General features: G+C 41.6%; 1 protein-coding gene across 10 annotated transcripts in view; it reads right to left on the bottom strand.

Annotated features, from left to right (window-relative positions):
• The window catches only part of LOC105282517, a 74,892-nt gene that overhangs the window by 15,156 nt on the left and 42,933 nt on the right, over nt 1–16,803 (bottom strand). For all 10 annotated transcript variants that reach the window (XM_026968740.1, XM_026968739.1, XM_026968738.1 and 7 more), the window contains one exon: nt 14,360–14,573. In XM_026968740.1, coding sequence (XP_026824541.1) covers nt 14,360–14,573 — 214 coding nt within the window. The remainder of the gene's footprint in view (nt 1–14,359; nt 14,574–16,803) is intronic.

Raw genomic sequence — 16,803 nt, forward strand, 5'->3', positions numbered from 1 at the left:
TTTTGTCTGCAATAACTAAATTTGGTTGGACCAAATTAAAAAATATCGTAACCATTAAACAAAATATTTAGTTCTTATTACATTGACATTTATTTGAACGTATCCGACCGCAGCATTTTGTTAAGTCAAATAATTTTTTTTCGTTGAACAAATTTTTTTTTTCAGTGTAGACTTCGTCTGCTAGCGTTTCCCTTTTCACGCACGCCGCACGCTTTACTTCAAATCTTTCGTCGACGACAGCTTGTCGCTACCGTCTACGCCTTATTCTTCCCCATACACGGTCTCTATCTTTTACACCCAGCTGTGCGCGTCTAAAATGCACGAACGGTCGCCGTCTACATGTGAGGCTAACACCACGTTAGCTCGCAAAAGCCAAGAAGGTAATAGGAAACACCATGGCGTCGTACCTGTCGATATGACCCGACAGAATTGTAAATGAGCCGTGCCGCTCTCTTCCTCCCTCTCTCTTATGCATTTCATCTCTGCGCGCACCTGACACACATATTCGTAGAAAAAGACAGAAATGTAGAGGACGGAGACAAAGGTAAAAAGATATTCCTAAAGCTAGTCTTGCAGAAAATTTTTGAACGCGAAGCGTGTCACACTCGCATGATCCGACTTTAACAAATGAAATTACAGCAAAATTATTTCAAAAAGTATTGCGATTTGCGTTTATGATTTATATGCGTTGCATGCAAGTCGCGGAATAAGGAAAAATGCAAACGATAAACGGATGAAGCATAAGTTATGCAAAAAATATACGGGTACCACTGACAGTAAAAGCTATATTAGCGTTTATTGCATGCGTTATGTAACACTTTAACAAATTTGCGGCACCTTTGGCTACCAGCATTTCTCCTGTGTCTGCCTGTTCATTAACGGTGATTTTAATTTGCGCGGTAAAGCGGATAAGGATCGCGCGACATTCTCAACGTAGTAACGAAAGAGAAACGAAAACGGCGGAAAAAAAATGACAGAGAAGATGGGAAATGCAGTCGACGAATCCGGAAGATAGAAAAATAGACGAGCAGCGAGTCCAGGTCACTGGATCAGCGGTAATTTTGAAGTCACGCACGATCGTTAATCTAAATTCCAGAGCTCCCGATGCTCAGGCGAACATACCGACATCGGCATGGTGGAAATGCATCTGCCTGTGCATTGAAGTCGCGTATATCGGCACAGCGAAACCGTTCCGACGAATTGAATTCGATTTATCGCCCGAAACGCACGTTTCCCTGCTGCGATACTGACGCATTACTCGCGTTAGCCATCCCCGGATCACTTTGTCTCGGTGTGATTCGCTTTACAATCATTATGGTCGATCAAGTAATATTTATTTCACTCTACATCAAAAAGATCACAACAAAAGTATCATCGAAAATAAATTATTGATTGTCATGTCTTAATTTTTTTAAGCAATGTTACTCTAGTTGTGAACCAAATTTGCAAAAGAAAATTACGGATCATTTTTCATTGCTTCATAAAAATGTATATGTACATATATCATAAATAATAAAATTAGTAAATATTAACTGAATATCAAATAATACATCAAACAATTGATAATACCGAGAAATGTACCACGTTATCATTATACCTGTATCTCAATTAAAATTTGTAATGATGCTTTGAATAAAATCACAACAGATCCTTTTAATATTTAATAACATATTAATAATATTAATTGCAACCAATTTATATTAAAAACAAATGGAATCACTAAAGCGAATCTCTTTCAATCATTTATAACGCAGCATATTATACCGTATAACAGAGATGGAAAATTTATCATGATTCGTAATATTACATATTCTCCAATAATTTATTAAAAAATTATAAAATATATAATATTTGTTACAAAGCATCTTTTCACTATCTTGGATGTAATGTCACAAAAAAGTTATGACTCTTCCAGTCGAGAGCAGAATTTTTTATGAACCACTCATTAGTAATTCCAACTGTGCTCGGAAAGATCAAAGAGAGCATCTACCACTTTACTAACGCATGTGAATGCGTTTTGCTAACACGTGAAATTTCGTATGAAATTCATCGGTTGACGTCACGAAAGGTCAATTTAACTGCGCGCAATACACTTTGCCTGAATGGTGCTTAAAGCTGAAAATCTTTTTTGCGACTATCGAAGCGAACGAATGGACCAAAAGAGATAAGATGAGTGCTCGTTACACAAGGAAACTGTCAATATTCCGAGTTGGAGTCGCATGAATGCACGCCGCGAACGTAACGACGCAAGAGAGACGATCATTCCCAATAGGAACATAAATTTCAGGGGCACTTGCACTCGCACCTGGTTAAGTCCGAGGGCGGTGTACAACCCTGCAATGAAGTATCCATCGTCTAAACCCCGAACACGGACACGGACAAAATTATCAACCCCCGAAGGGTCATAATTCCTGCAACTATCTTACAGAACGTATTGTCCAGTGAATTATATAGCGATACACGGTATGTGTACGGTTGCATTATTACATGTACAGTACTTCGTACACTCGATATAAATCGTTATAATAACTATCATCGTATCAAAAACACGGTTGATCTCAATGAAATCCTCGTAGCCGGGACGAAGAACGCATGATTCTCGCCGATAACGAATAAAACGCGTTTGGAATAAATCGGGCGCGATAGAAAGCAGGTTTGCGAGTGAAGACAAAGAGACGTCTTGGTAGACTCCATTACCTCTCGCTCTCCGTCTCCGCACGAGACGTAGGTGCGAGAAAAATGCTCCGGGATAAAGTAAAAGTCGCGCACGGTAGGGAGAAGGGTAGCGGCGTGACAGCGCTCACGAGGGATGCTCGATTTAACCTCGCCAGAGTAAGGAAGAGGAATCGATGGCTTGCACATTCAAAAGATAAATCCTCGATAACCAAGGACAACCCTCGCTTGAGCCAATAAGAGAGGAACGAAAATAACGCTCTCGCCCTTAGCGATTTAACTCTTGTTTCCATTGTAGCGCACGTGATCGTGATAAGATCAGCATTTCATTTGGGAAACGACGCGTTTATCTCAATAGCGCGTAACGCTACCGGTGTCACCTACCACAGTAAAAGATGATCAGTGCCGCATTAAACGAAACATTCCCATTCGTGCTCATCGTAGCTTTGTAACGCAAGAAAAAATTTTACGAGAAGGTTCGTATGCTTGGTTGAAAATTGCGTAATTTTTTGGAGAATATAAACTTAAATATGTGATCGTTACGGCAAGAAAAAAATCGTGCGAAGATTGAAGAAGTAGTAAGAGAAAGTACAAAGTTCGAGTCGGAATAGATCGTTTCATCTCAAGAAAGTAAATCCACCGAAAAAGGTTTCCTACCCTTTACCCAGTCACGCACATTGCCAGACATTTTTCGTACGAATCACTCAGAAGCGCATATATATATGCTAACGGATAAAACTAGCACAGAGCAAATACCTTACAAGCGCGATCCAATTTCGTTGGAATAAACTCGCGTTTCGGGTCACTTCCATGCATATGTACAGGAAATGCAATATTTTTCAAAAAGAAGGAGCACAACATCCATTGTTCATTAAAACTTTTTCAGGCAAATGCATTAAAAGTACTGCTTGATTTAACGTATTTGATCAATTTTAATTAAACTTGCTTAATTTCAACGAAACTTTCAAATTTTACGTCAGAAAAATAACGCAAACGAGAATTCGTCGTAAAAGGGAAAAACTAGAGGAAGAAAAGAATGAACCTTATATTCATTATAAAGTCTACGATCTAGCTAAAAGGTTTTGCATCTCGCAAAATTCGTCAGTAGGGTTAAAGTGACGCTCTTACGGAATGATCCATTTGGCTAGTGGATGCCGCAACGAAGAACGAACGGAAAGATGCCGGATGCAGCGCGCGACGACAAGACTGAAGCGATGAGAGTGCGAGGAAGGCGGAAAGCGAAATGGCAGCATTTCATCTTACGCCGTGAAGACAATATCGCTCAAAGGCACTTTAAAAGTTCGGTAATAGGACGCACTATCCTCTCGAACGACCGTATGCAGCCCGTGCGAAGCTCGCTTTCTCTTCAACTTCTATCTTTCTTCTTTTCATCTGATCTCGAGTGTCTGCATCCGTCTCAAAGTACGCTAATCTGCGCATTCCTTTCGTCGACGCTCTTTTTGAACTCATTCTATTCAAACATGAATCTTAAGAATTGGTCACGGGCTCATTGTTCAGCGATCAGTTTCTGCAACGAAGCGTCGTGTAAAATATGAAGCTCTCTATTTCGATTTGTTCCCCCGTATCGCTCAATTTAATCGGGCTGCCTGATTAATTCATTTTGCCGAAATTTTACTGCACAGGATTATAAACGCAGAAATGAATTATGGAGCACTCGATACGCGAGAGCGGCAGCGTAATGCAGCGCAGCCTGTTTCACGGTAATGCCATTACTAACCATCCAGCGGAGCTTCACGAGAGCCACTAGGCCCGCGGTGGACGGGCATTAATTTTTCTCACCGCGCCCAAACCTGCTCCGACGTTATTTACTGGAGCGAAACCGAGAAAAACGAGGTAATAGTCGTGGCGAGAGCCGTGCGTTGCTGCATCGGTTGGGAACAACGCCGCCGGCCAACCGCGAGACGAGCGACGTGGAGCGCCGCTAGAAGGGCCTTCTGCCATTTCGTAAATCAGCTTGGCGAGCTAAAAGCTTTGCCTGAAGTCGGTGCACCATGAAAAGATCTAATGTGTGCACCGTACGATACGCCCGCGGTCTTGCGACTAAAAAGACGCCTCGCGTTTAATTCATGCCGGTTACTTTTACGCGACGACAAAGTCGCGGCATTACGTGCCTCAGTTTACGAGAGCACGCGGACCGTTGATACCAACGACGAGGAATTCGAGCTTTTGGTTCTTCGATCGGCATATTATTGCGAAATTTCCTCACGTGCCATCTATATCTTCGCCGTGCAGCCGCGCGTCTTCATGAGAATATTAATTGTCCGTTGGTTTCGACGCGGAGCCATAATAAAGAAAGTTGCCTTCTCTGCTATCCCATTATAGCCAACCAGGTGTGGCTAATAGAAGGTAAATGGAATTAAAACTCATGTTAAACGCTAAAAGTTCGTTAACTTTTGATTTAATCGTGTTAACCACTTTTTACTTGCAGCTAAATTTGATTCCGTCACCACGTAACAAACTTCGGAGAGTCTGCTGATCGTCGCGCGATTAATCGCTCAAATATGCACGTGTTACAGATTCTCAGCAGGCGTTTGAATTATATAACTCTTATTTTCAATTCGCGAATGCGTAACGAGGCAACAAAAGTTGCTCGCAAACTAGCGGAAGCCAAGCTTCGGTTTAAGCTCGCCGCTGTCTCATCAATTATATCCGTCGCCTTTGCATCAAAATTTATCTCTTGCACTATCCTTATAAATTATATTCGCGTTCTCGGAAACTTAATCCTCTCCATAACAAGTAGCTCGCGTATTTACTCCGCGGTGCATTGCGCGAGCACGATCACGGCCGATTATTCTCTCCTCCGACCATTGTTCTTTGCAGTTTCCTCGCGTATTGTTTTCATTTATACCTTGGAGAGTATTAACAATGTACTCTCGATGGTAGCTGCATCTCCGTGAATCGATCGCAGTTTCGTACCCGCGAATACCGCTACACCACGGTAGGATTCGTCGATTGCTTCTATCGCACGTTTAAATGAAATATTCCGAATACGTAATCTACAGATACACACATACGTGATACGATTCTATAACTATGTGTGTATATGTCAATGTGTACATGCACGGCCGAAATCTGCTGAAAAGCAGACACGCGTTTTCTACCTCGTGGCGCTTTGTTACATCGTCAAGCTGAATCAAAAATCGAGACTGCGATACGGGGAAAATTCCCCGTACGCGTCAAGAGAGCCCTGCGAACCTATTTCTATACTCCCGTGTAACCGCGCGCTCAATTCGAGAAAAAAAAAATATATATATATATACGTACGCGCGGTGTAAAGAAAAATGGAATATGAAACAGCAAAATGAGTGATCGTCGTGGCACGGTTCAGCTATCACACGTATAATGCATTTCTACCGGCTACGCGCCACACACATCCGCATCAATTGACCAACGAAGGTTCGCGTTTGCGAATACGCAATGTGCATCCGCGCGTACACACGTGTACACGTCATATCCTCTCTCTCCCTCTCTCTCTCGTTCCGTATATACTCGTAGTACATGCTCATGCATTTATTTATGGAAGATTGTGGGGGGTCGACTGAGCAGATGCAGCGTCGCGACAAAATCGCGCAGTTCCGAACCGACACCGCTATCGTCACGAGAGAAGACTCGATTTACATACGCAACTTTTGCAGTTTAACGCGCAAATACGCGCGGCCGTACATAGGTACATACATCATACACGTGGTGAACTCTCAGCCGGCGGAGAGACGGACGTACCCCTTTTGCGGTTGCTGTTTGCATTTCAGGAAGCTGCTTCCGTTTCCGCGCGGTTCGGCCGCGCTTTAACCCTGTTCGTTTGCTGCCGCAGCGAGAGTGGAAAAACAACTGTGATCATTGATACGATTTTGACGAGATACAAAGCGATAACTCAAGCACATCGCGTTGCACGCGTTAAATGAACAATTTGCTTCCTCATGATTGCCTCATGATTGGAATTGCGGGTTTCACGATCGGCATTTGAGATGCGAAGGAAAGTAAAATATTATGTACATCAGAATTAAATTAATTAATAAATACGATAACACACACACACAGGAATAAGAGAAAAAGGGAAAGAGAGGCAAATAACAACGATCCATTAGCGTAATGTCGCCTTAAATAAATCGAGAACGAAGTAACGCGCCGGTGATAAAACGATAAAATCCAAATGCGGTCATCTTACTGTTAATTAATGGACACCGTTGGGAACAACTGATTAATAATTCGCAATGAAACGGGTACTTGCAACGCCCACGCTCATAACGGGCATCGTGCTAATGGATCGTTGTTATTTGGCGCGATCAAGCGACTCCACGTGCGACAACGTTAACGAGATATTAAATGATAGCGGTCGCACGCAAAGCTGTCGCCAAACGCGCGAGTATGGTTGTTACCACTTGACATATTTCAGCTATTATAGTTATATGAACGATTTCCTGGTGCGGCTAACAACACGACGGATTAATATTTAGTTCTCCTTACAGGATCTCTCTTTTGATCGTATTTTCATTCTCTCCGAAAACAGAAATATGCTCTTCTAAATGCTTTCTTAAAAGTTATATATCTAAGAATAATATGTCACATCTGGTATGTAAAGGAGAAACTATTCTTGCCATTTCAAATATTTTTACACAATAATTATGGGTTCATATATGTCATGTCAAGACGCATTACAATTTCATGGTAATGAAAAATTTCGTGAGGTACGACGATGGGATATTAAGGGAGGAACTGAAGGCAAGAATCTCGTTTCCGCGAGTCAGCAAATTAGGGCGTATTTTAACGTTGGCCCCTGAGAAATTAGTATCCTCGCTACTGGCATAGGAATCCCTCCCGAGATAGCTAGTTCAATGTTGAACGCTTGGGCGCGATAATTATACGCTTCTGGGACGCTGCGTTTCCCGTGAATGCGATTAACTCCCGGTATTTCGGCATCGGACTTAATCTGCGCGTTATCATCTAGATTACGCAGCGCGAGGACTAGCCGTGCGTACCAAATCTCAATCTTCCGTGATTTGCCGGCTCGATCCCACGCGTTCGAATATCGCTGGGTAATACACGCGCGAATTGAATTGCATTAACAAGTTTGCACAGTGTAACAACACAGAATTACTCTATCGAAATATGATAGTCGAGATAAGTGCACGATGTAACATAAATCCTACTTGAATTTACTCGATTCACGATCTGTTATAAAATCTTCATTTGTGTTGCAACTTTGTAATGTTACGCTAATTACTACTAGTTTAAATAAATCATAATTACTTAATTAATAATTAATTAATTATTAATTCCTGAGATTAAATGTAAAAATCCTTGATTTAAAAACAAAACAAACTATGCTCAAAATATTTATTCTTTTCCTAATCAAGACACCAAGTTCGCGTTAATCCAAGATATTGTGTACACAGGATCGTGCAAAAGAAGGGACTTTTAACGCGAAGAAATCTGTGACGTGAAATGCTCGTCAACCGAAGATACAGATAAAATTACATCGACACAAGAACTGCTCAAACTCGTCAGCACGTCGTTTCCGATTTCTTGCATCTCTATCTTCCCTCGCTGGCTGGAACGCTGATGCACCTGTAACCATCCCGCGAGGATCGCGCGGTGTGCTCGCACAAAATTCCTAGAGAAAATCGCCGACTCGCGTGCTCAGCTACGTCTAGCATTTTAATGGACGTTCACGTTAATAATGCCACCGGTAGTGCAAGCACTTTCCGAGTTTACCGCGCGCTAGCTCACGGAGCACGGTAAGAAACCCTAACATCGAATACGATAAGGGACGGAGAACGATCACAGCCATTACGAAAGATAAAGCGTGCGCGTCGTGATGGTGGCACTAAGGTATCCGAAATTACGCCGGTATAACAAACAACCGTAACAGTTGGAGAATAACGTTTACTCGACTTGGGTCTCTCTTTCCCGCGGGAATCCCGCACATTGGAAAGGAAAAGCTCCCGCGTCGCGGTCAGTCAACGGTGAAAATTCGTCGCGCCGATAGCAAGTGCGGAGCGGCGCGTTTATGCGGCATTATGAGGCGTAATCGAATGCACGACGGCTATCACGAAAATGTGAGAAAAACGTAATCACCCGATGCGATGAAGGTGGCTCCCATTGTTTCATCAAGATAATGTCCTCGGATTACTCCTCTTGTTCTCCCCCGTCCCGTGATGACACCCGCCGAAGAGATTCATGCTAGGAATTCGACGATGTAATTTCGCGTGAACGACATGTTGGAATTTGCGCAAGCGTTCTTTTGTCACCGGCGATATCACTATGACGGATTCTAGGCTACGAGCGCAAGCTGCGCCACTTTGCAGCGATAAGAGCCCCGACATCGCGTCATTACTGCGTGATCGATCATACGCGCGACTTGGACTCTACATGCAAACACTATTATGCCTGTAATATCGGAAATAAAATGCTGCAATTCCTTGATGTATTCCATACGAGTGCGCTACGATATTACTCGTCCAGGAGTAATTAACCCTAATTACAACCTTTGTTAATTTGTCAAACGTTCTTAAGACATTTTTCTTTCAGAATATGTAAACCAAGAAGAACGATGAAGCACTGCAGCCCTATTGACAAGAGATTTAGTGCAACCAGTTCTCCGACCCATAATAGTAAAAATTACGACTTCTGGATACGCCATAATGAGACCGGGGAGCGGAGAAAGGTATCGAGCGAGGAAAAAGAAATCAACTGCTGAAGCGAAGCGAACTTCTCTTTGTAAATAAGCGTAACGGCTGGCTGCGGGACCGATCACGAGATTGTGTTATAAGGATTTCCAGAGCGCTTGGTATTGGCAAGCTTTGATTTATTTCAGCTAACTGAGATGGGAGCATCGAAACGTGCATGGCGAAAGAAAGCGCAAGGAGGAAACGCAGAAAGAGCGGGTGGTGACCCGTACTCAAGTACGTTTTCCTTCCTCTTCTCTACGGGGAAACTCTGGGATTGCATAAGCTGCTATTAGAGTCCACCTACACACGTTTCTCGGATCTCGAATTTATAACGGAACGTCGTCTGCGTTCGAGTGCGGTTTTGCGACCAACTCCGAAAATCCACGTACGACGCGTATGATCCTCCAGAAGCGAAATCCCCCAACACTTTGTCCCGTGCTGATCGCTTGAATATTCTTCTCGGCGATCTCGGCGCTTGGACGCGTTGTGGCTGAACGATATACGTATCGCATCCAGAAATTTCAACATTCCTAAGCTCGTCGGGATGACGAAATCCTCTTCCACGAGTATTAAATTGAATAAAAATGAAAAATCGAGGAAAACCCACACACTGTCGCTATTCGTCGACAAGTGTGATTGATCAAACGAGAGCATTAAAAAAGATGTAGATATTTCGAGATTTCTCTCTCTTTCTTTCTCTGTATCGTTTTATTTTACGTAATTCTTCGATCATTCCATACATGTATTATTTTGTACGACGATGAAGAAATTTTCTCTCTCTCTCGTGGTACAATTTTGCATTATTTTTTGCCGTACTAATATCAATCGACGGACCATTATGGAAACCCAATTAAAACGTGACTCGGAGGCTCACAAAGTTCACGATGCCAAAGCTCGACGTAGACGATGGCGAAACGAGAGTCCGGGTGCTGCTGGCACAAGCAGTTTACGCCCTCGAAAAAGCCGCCGTCACTCGTGGAATATAAGTTCCTAACTATCTGAACGGTTGCCAGAAATAAAGCTCCGGACAATACCGCCGACCAGAAATTATTTCTTAAGTTTTGCGGCGCAACTTTATTTTTATGTAAGCCGCTTTTCGATGTTACAGCTTCAAGGCTTACGGCTGAATAAACAATGCGTCCTCATTCACGCGCGAGCAGTACAAAGACAACTGATCGGAAAAACAACCACGACGATTTGATTAATAGATGAGAACGAAGGGAAAGTAATGCCACAATAATAAACGATGCCGCTGGCCATCGCAACTTTTACGGATCATTATAGAAATCTGCATGCGGTAAAGAGCAGACCGACGACCAAGTTAAATGCAGAAGCGTGCGAGGAAAGCTCAGAAAAAAGAAAACTCTTCTCAAGAACTCTCGGCACTGACAAGCGCATCTGCGCGTCCTCAAAGGAAATCATTACCCGCGATTTTCACAGTTTATTCAAGAACGAAGTGATAAATTTTGCAAGACGATATTACGTATGTAAAAATCCGGTATGAATACCGCGAAATTTTGTGACGCATAAATTATAGAACGTAAATACAGATACGAAGAATGCTACGTAAAATAAATGAATTCACGTCAGGGACTATTGGCAATGCGCGACGAGATACTTCGGCTTAAACTGTTTCGATCAATTCCATAAGGATCGCGCATTTATTCCCCGAGATTTTTAACGTATAACAAAAATTTCTCCTAGAGAAATTTCCTCTATCGATATTCAGCTGAAATTTTCAGCGTGAAAATTATGGTAAAATGATACACTTGAACGAACTTTGGCAAGTTAAAACAAAAGCTGAACGGTATGTAGAAAAATAATATATCGCAATCGTTCGTTCCACCATTTGAGTTCACGAAATGCTCCGTTTATTTCACAGAACGCAGAATTTGTTTCGACCTATACTTATTCCACTAGATATTTCATAACCCTCTACGGTGCAGCTACGATGACTGAAAAATATTTCGATATCTGTATACTCATTGATTTCATTTATGCGATACTTTATCCTCTTTATTCTTTTTCTCATTTTTTCTCAGCTTTTCTATTTTTACTGTCTTAATCTCGTTCTTTTTATCATTTTATTATTATATTGTACTTTTCGTTTTCAGTGTAATTTAACAATCTTCTCAGTAAGCAAAATGTGTGCAATCTGCCAGCAGATTGGCAACAGATTACTGCAGAAGTTGATAGCAAATTGGCATCCGTTATGTCCGCATTAGGATAGTGATCTGCCAGCAGAGCCTGCTAACGGACTCTGACAGCAGATTGGCGGTAGAAACCGAGCAGGATCTGTTAACATCTGACGGCAGATTGACGGCAGAAACCGAACAGAATCTGCAGCTTTTGGCCATTCATATTTACGATATATTAAAGCATGTGTTTACTTTTAACACACTATAAATTGTTAAAAGAACGCATTTGTTTGTTTGTTAAATTAAAGTACATTTGGCTTGATGTGTCTTTCTGACAGTTCGTTGCATAATCTCTCTCTTATTGTTAATTTATTCTAATCTGAAGTCCGAATTTTGCTTTCGAACTTCAGATTGCTCGTGGCGTGCGTGAACTACATGGACGTTGTCCATGGGAGCCTCCGTGCCGCAAGAGCAAACATTTTCAGAAAAATTAATATTATCATGCCAAGGCGCGTATATTAACTTATATAACTGTTAGGCTAAATCTTAACATCGAGTAAGAACTCGACGTGTGCAGCGCATAGCGGTGCGGAGCGAAAACACATATTCATAGCCGTGTAAATTTAAATACTGTCAAAAGCTGCAGATCCTGTTCGGTTTCTGCTGCCAATCTGCTGTTAGATTCCGCGCGCGCAGATCCTGCTCGGTTTCTGCTGCCAATCTGCCGTTAGATTCCGCGTGCGCAAATCTTGCTCGGTTTCCGTCGACAATCCGACTTCAAGCCATGTTTGCAGATTCCGCTCGGTTTCTGCCGCCAATCTGTTCTTAGATTTTGTGAGCAAGCTCTGTTACATTTCTGGCACCAATTTGTCGAATTAATCGTTAATAACAACTTCTGTATCAAATTTGTTGTCTTTTGGCTGGCAATAGTTGATAGTAGATAGTTAGCATCATCTGCTTTCGGCAGACTTGGCTATCTGGGTTAAGTGTGCCAAAATTTGTCAAATTAATCGTTTCAAGATACGTCAAATAAAACAAATCACAAATTAAGAAAATGGTATGTAAATATGACGGGAACGACGGAACTTTGAGAGTACAACATAAACTTCAAGAATATAATGCATTTCCCATCTAACTAGATGCATCTTTAGATAAGCCAATAATTACATCCGCCATTGTGCAAATAAATTCCAGTATAATTGAGTTCTGAGGAGAACGACTTTTGAGGAGAACATAAACGGAAAAAGTTAAATGTCGTTATGCATTGAGCAATAAAACTGCCAGGCTTAATCATCTCCAGGAAAAAACAATACTGCGCAGCTATGAGAAACAACTTTCTCAATTTTGTAACGTTTATATTATACTTCGCGACGCGTGGCATTTATGCTGACAGTATCGTGATTAATTCATACTTTATCCACGCGCATAATTATCATCGCGCGTTTGAATATATAAATTCTGACCCCGCTGTAAGTGTTTCAAATTCTCTTTTCAAAGCGTGCTGGTCTCATTAATCTTGACCTAACTATTCGCCCAACTATTCGCGCTGCTAAAACCACCCTGCCGGTGAAAGTATCATCGAACACCTCTGGGATGAACGCCCGAATCTGTTCTTCAAGGTATCTATCAGTCTCACGTCAGTTATTAATCAAATATGGCTGACAACCGCGATATTGCTTGCTATCAATCAATCATCAGCAGTCGGCCAAGCAGTCGCGAATTATCCGGCACGAGTCATGCATCAATGATAGATGCTGATGAGTTCGCTATGTATTAGAGCGAGTTATACCTGACAGATTAAAGAAATCTTTCCAAAACCTTGGAAATTTTCGTATTTCGAGGAAAGGCAATGTCATCAGTGATTCCATCGTAATGTCTTCCTTCTTTCTCTTTGTTCAGTAAGTTCCTATGAAGTAGGGCAACTCCTGCGCGTTAGAGACTAGGATGTGTTATCAATAATGAAAGAGAAGCAAAGACAAATGGATAAGAACAGAGAGGAAGAGAGAGCAGAAAGCAGCAAGAGACAGGGCTTCAATTAAGTGGCGCGTAGGGACGTAGGGACGTAGACACCACGAGAGAACATCGTTACACCATCGAGATCGCCATTACGCCGCGAAGAGGACGACCCTAACGACGTGGCCGCCGTGATTTATGGTCCGACGAAAACGCGCTGCGAGACACATGGATTATATCCACGAGGAGCAAGTTTCCGCAAGTGCTCTACAAGAGTAGATTAAGAGAATAATGCACTTGGCTTTTGTCATCTTTGCCTTCAGCTGAATCAGCCCCGCGTTTACGTTATTACGTCAACAACTACAAACTTTGCGAGACAAATATCGCCGGGGTGATTATACAAGGAACAAGAAGCTCTTCAAACTATATACCGTACAAAGTGCTTCGAAATTTCCTACACTTTCATTCATGGATTGTTTAAGCAACTCCGAATTGACTCATCTTTGACAGTTGTTTAATGTCCAGCTTTGAGTAGATACCCTCGAGTATCTGGAGCAAAGCACAATGTACCTAAAATTAATTAAGAACGGAGAATCTACGTTATCGATTTTCTGTTCGTAAATTAAATTTGAGAAAAATTAAGCCGTTTAATTGTTCATCACTGGAAGACTGCCAACGCTGTCAAAGTTGGATCGCGTTCTCCTTAGCCTGATCTCTCTATTATCCGCGATTTCCGATAGTTGCGCGGTATCTCCTACAAACGCATTGATTTACGGGCTGCGCTGCGGTCGTCAGATCAAAGTGCATATCGTTAGTGGTATGGGAAATAGCGGCTCTTGATTGCTTCGTGGCTGCCAAGCCTCCGGATGGTCAGATGAACACACATGCAATGACGCGCTCACTTACCTGACACCGCTAGATGGACAGTTCTGATTAATGGTGGATGAGCGCTGACTTGACACTCGTAAAGGCCAGTATCGCGTTCCGTAGCGGAGCGCAGTAGCAATCGCCAATCATTAGGCTTTTCAAAGGCCAGGGAAAATCTCGAATCGCTCGCATATGTGTCTAAACCAATGGTGAGCAAATGAAGCTCCTCTCCTCGTCTACGCACCCAGGATACCTGTAACAAAAAGAGAGTGGTTGAAATGATACAAAGATTCCATTCCGTGATACCTCTCCTCGCAAAGTCAGTTTCTGTGATATTTAATCAGAAATCAGATAATAAAAAATAAGATGAGATCATCTTTTTATTAATAATTTGCTCGCAGTTCTGTTTCCGTTTTTAGAAAGGACAGAACACGTTTCTGTTTTAGAAAGGAAAGAATCGACATTTTTTAGACGCCTGCTAGCGATCCCTCGAAAATTATTACCTCCGGACTCCGAAAAGTTGCTGGTTCGTCCTCCCGCCTCTCAGACTTTATACGCAGGAGAGTGCATACAAGGGACATTTATATGCGGTCGACTTTTGAGAGTGGACGTACAAGAGTAATCTTGCGCCTTTCGCAAGTGCGCCAAGAACACTTTACATAAATCATGTGCATCGAGAGCTAATGGAACAATATGCCATAAAAATATGATCGTGTTACCCGTGAATCACGATAAGTTATACCATTAACGGCTGTTATCCGACGCAAATGTATGTCCGCACTTTTGAATCGATTATATCGCTCTGCCAAACATGAATTCGCTAAAACATGAATGAAAACTCCCTCATGCGCGCAAACGCTTCTGACAGCTTCAAATAAACTTAACCAGGAACATAAACTTGCACAATGTATATTTTCGGGATTAATTTTCCTTATTAAAATAAAATACTAAAACAAAATCAGTGCCTCCACGATAATCTCATATTTCATAAAAATATAATTTAGACTCTTTTAGATATATATGTTTGTAATACATTTTGTACAATAAATTGCTAATATAATTTTTGTGTCTCTTGCAAATTCTGATTAATACTATAAACGTAAACGCTGCATTCTTAATTAGGCATGTCATATAAACTATGCAAATTAAAATCGACAGCACAACAGAGCTGTCTTCCGATAATACATTAGAGCAATTTATTTCGATACTTATGATCCGGTGAAAGTTTGATAACGGAGAAGTTAAAGAATCGTTAGGCATCGCGGAAGCTGCCGTTTCAGCTGCAGAGTGCATCCTCAAAATAGAGAACAGCGGAAGGAATAGTCATTTGTCATTATTATAAAGGACTCAGCAGTGAATAATTACATCTTAGCAGCTTTGTATCTATGTTGGCTGCGCAACATTTAACCCGGTACCTACGTGTCGCTCGGCGACGTATCATTTAGCATCAAGCATAATATTAAGTTACGCGTTATGCACATACCAGGCTCACCCTGTGTAATTTCCCAAAATTATTCATATAAATTAAATAACCGCATGCCGTACTCGCACTTGTATATATATAGGTAATTAGCATAGTTACGTATCGCTTGGCACGTTAAATAATAAGCGTGATTACTTGGTGTAAAATATGTGGTGAAGTTACATTGCGAATGCGCTGGCCACCATTTATCGGATGGAGAGTCACCGCAAGGGGTAAAACGTTAGCGAAGTTTCGATTTTGCATTCATGCGTGCAGAAGACCGCATTCTCTCTGTCATCCGGTAAAGCGGGCCAGCCCGAGGTTCGCGCCCGTGCATTTATCACATGCAAATTGAGCCGCAAACCAAACGTCAAAGCAGCACGCAGCGAGCTCACATTCGCGTTACGACATGTGCGCACAGTTGCGCGCATTATTTCGGAAACCGTACGCGCGGTCGGCCTGATTGTCGTTCTCCAAATTATTTATCGGAATAATTGTCTTTGATTTCGGTTTATATCACGATTTAATCATATCTGGAATGCAATTCTGTTAAGATTTCTGCTTGAAATATATCTCGTCTAACTCTCAGATACTGTTTAATTAATTTCACTCTAATTCACACGTGTTATGCTTGAGGATTAATTATATTCTTATTTGGAATGAAATACATGCAACAAATTTGAAAACTCTAAATTTTTAATCCTATTTTTTATATTAATATAAATTTTTAATCTTTGACAAGTGATATCACTTTCTGGTCGATACAGATAGATGGATTATTCGCAAAGCATTTATGAATGCATTTGCTTGCACATAAGTATACGCGGATATTCACCAAATTAACAATTTATGTATTCAATTCAGTCGGTAATCAATATGTGGCCAATGTACGTGGTAATATTTGTGTACTTATTTCATTTTGCATGAAATTATCAGCAAATACACCATACATACATACACACATACATGCACATACACATACACTTTCCTTTTTTATATTTTATTAACTGCAATATCCATG

The sequence above is a fragment of the Ooceraea biroi genome, chromosome 4 (assembly GCF_003672135.1).
Source record: "Ooceraea biroi isolate clonal line C1 chromosome 4, Obir_v5.4, whole genome shotgun sequence".
Lineage (NCBI taxonomy): Eukaryota > Metazoa > Arthropoda > Insecta > Hymenoptera > Formicidae > Ooceraea > Ooceraea biroi.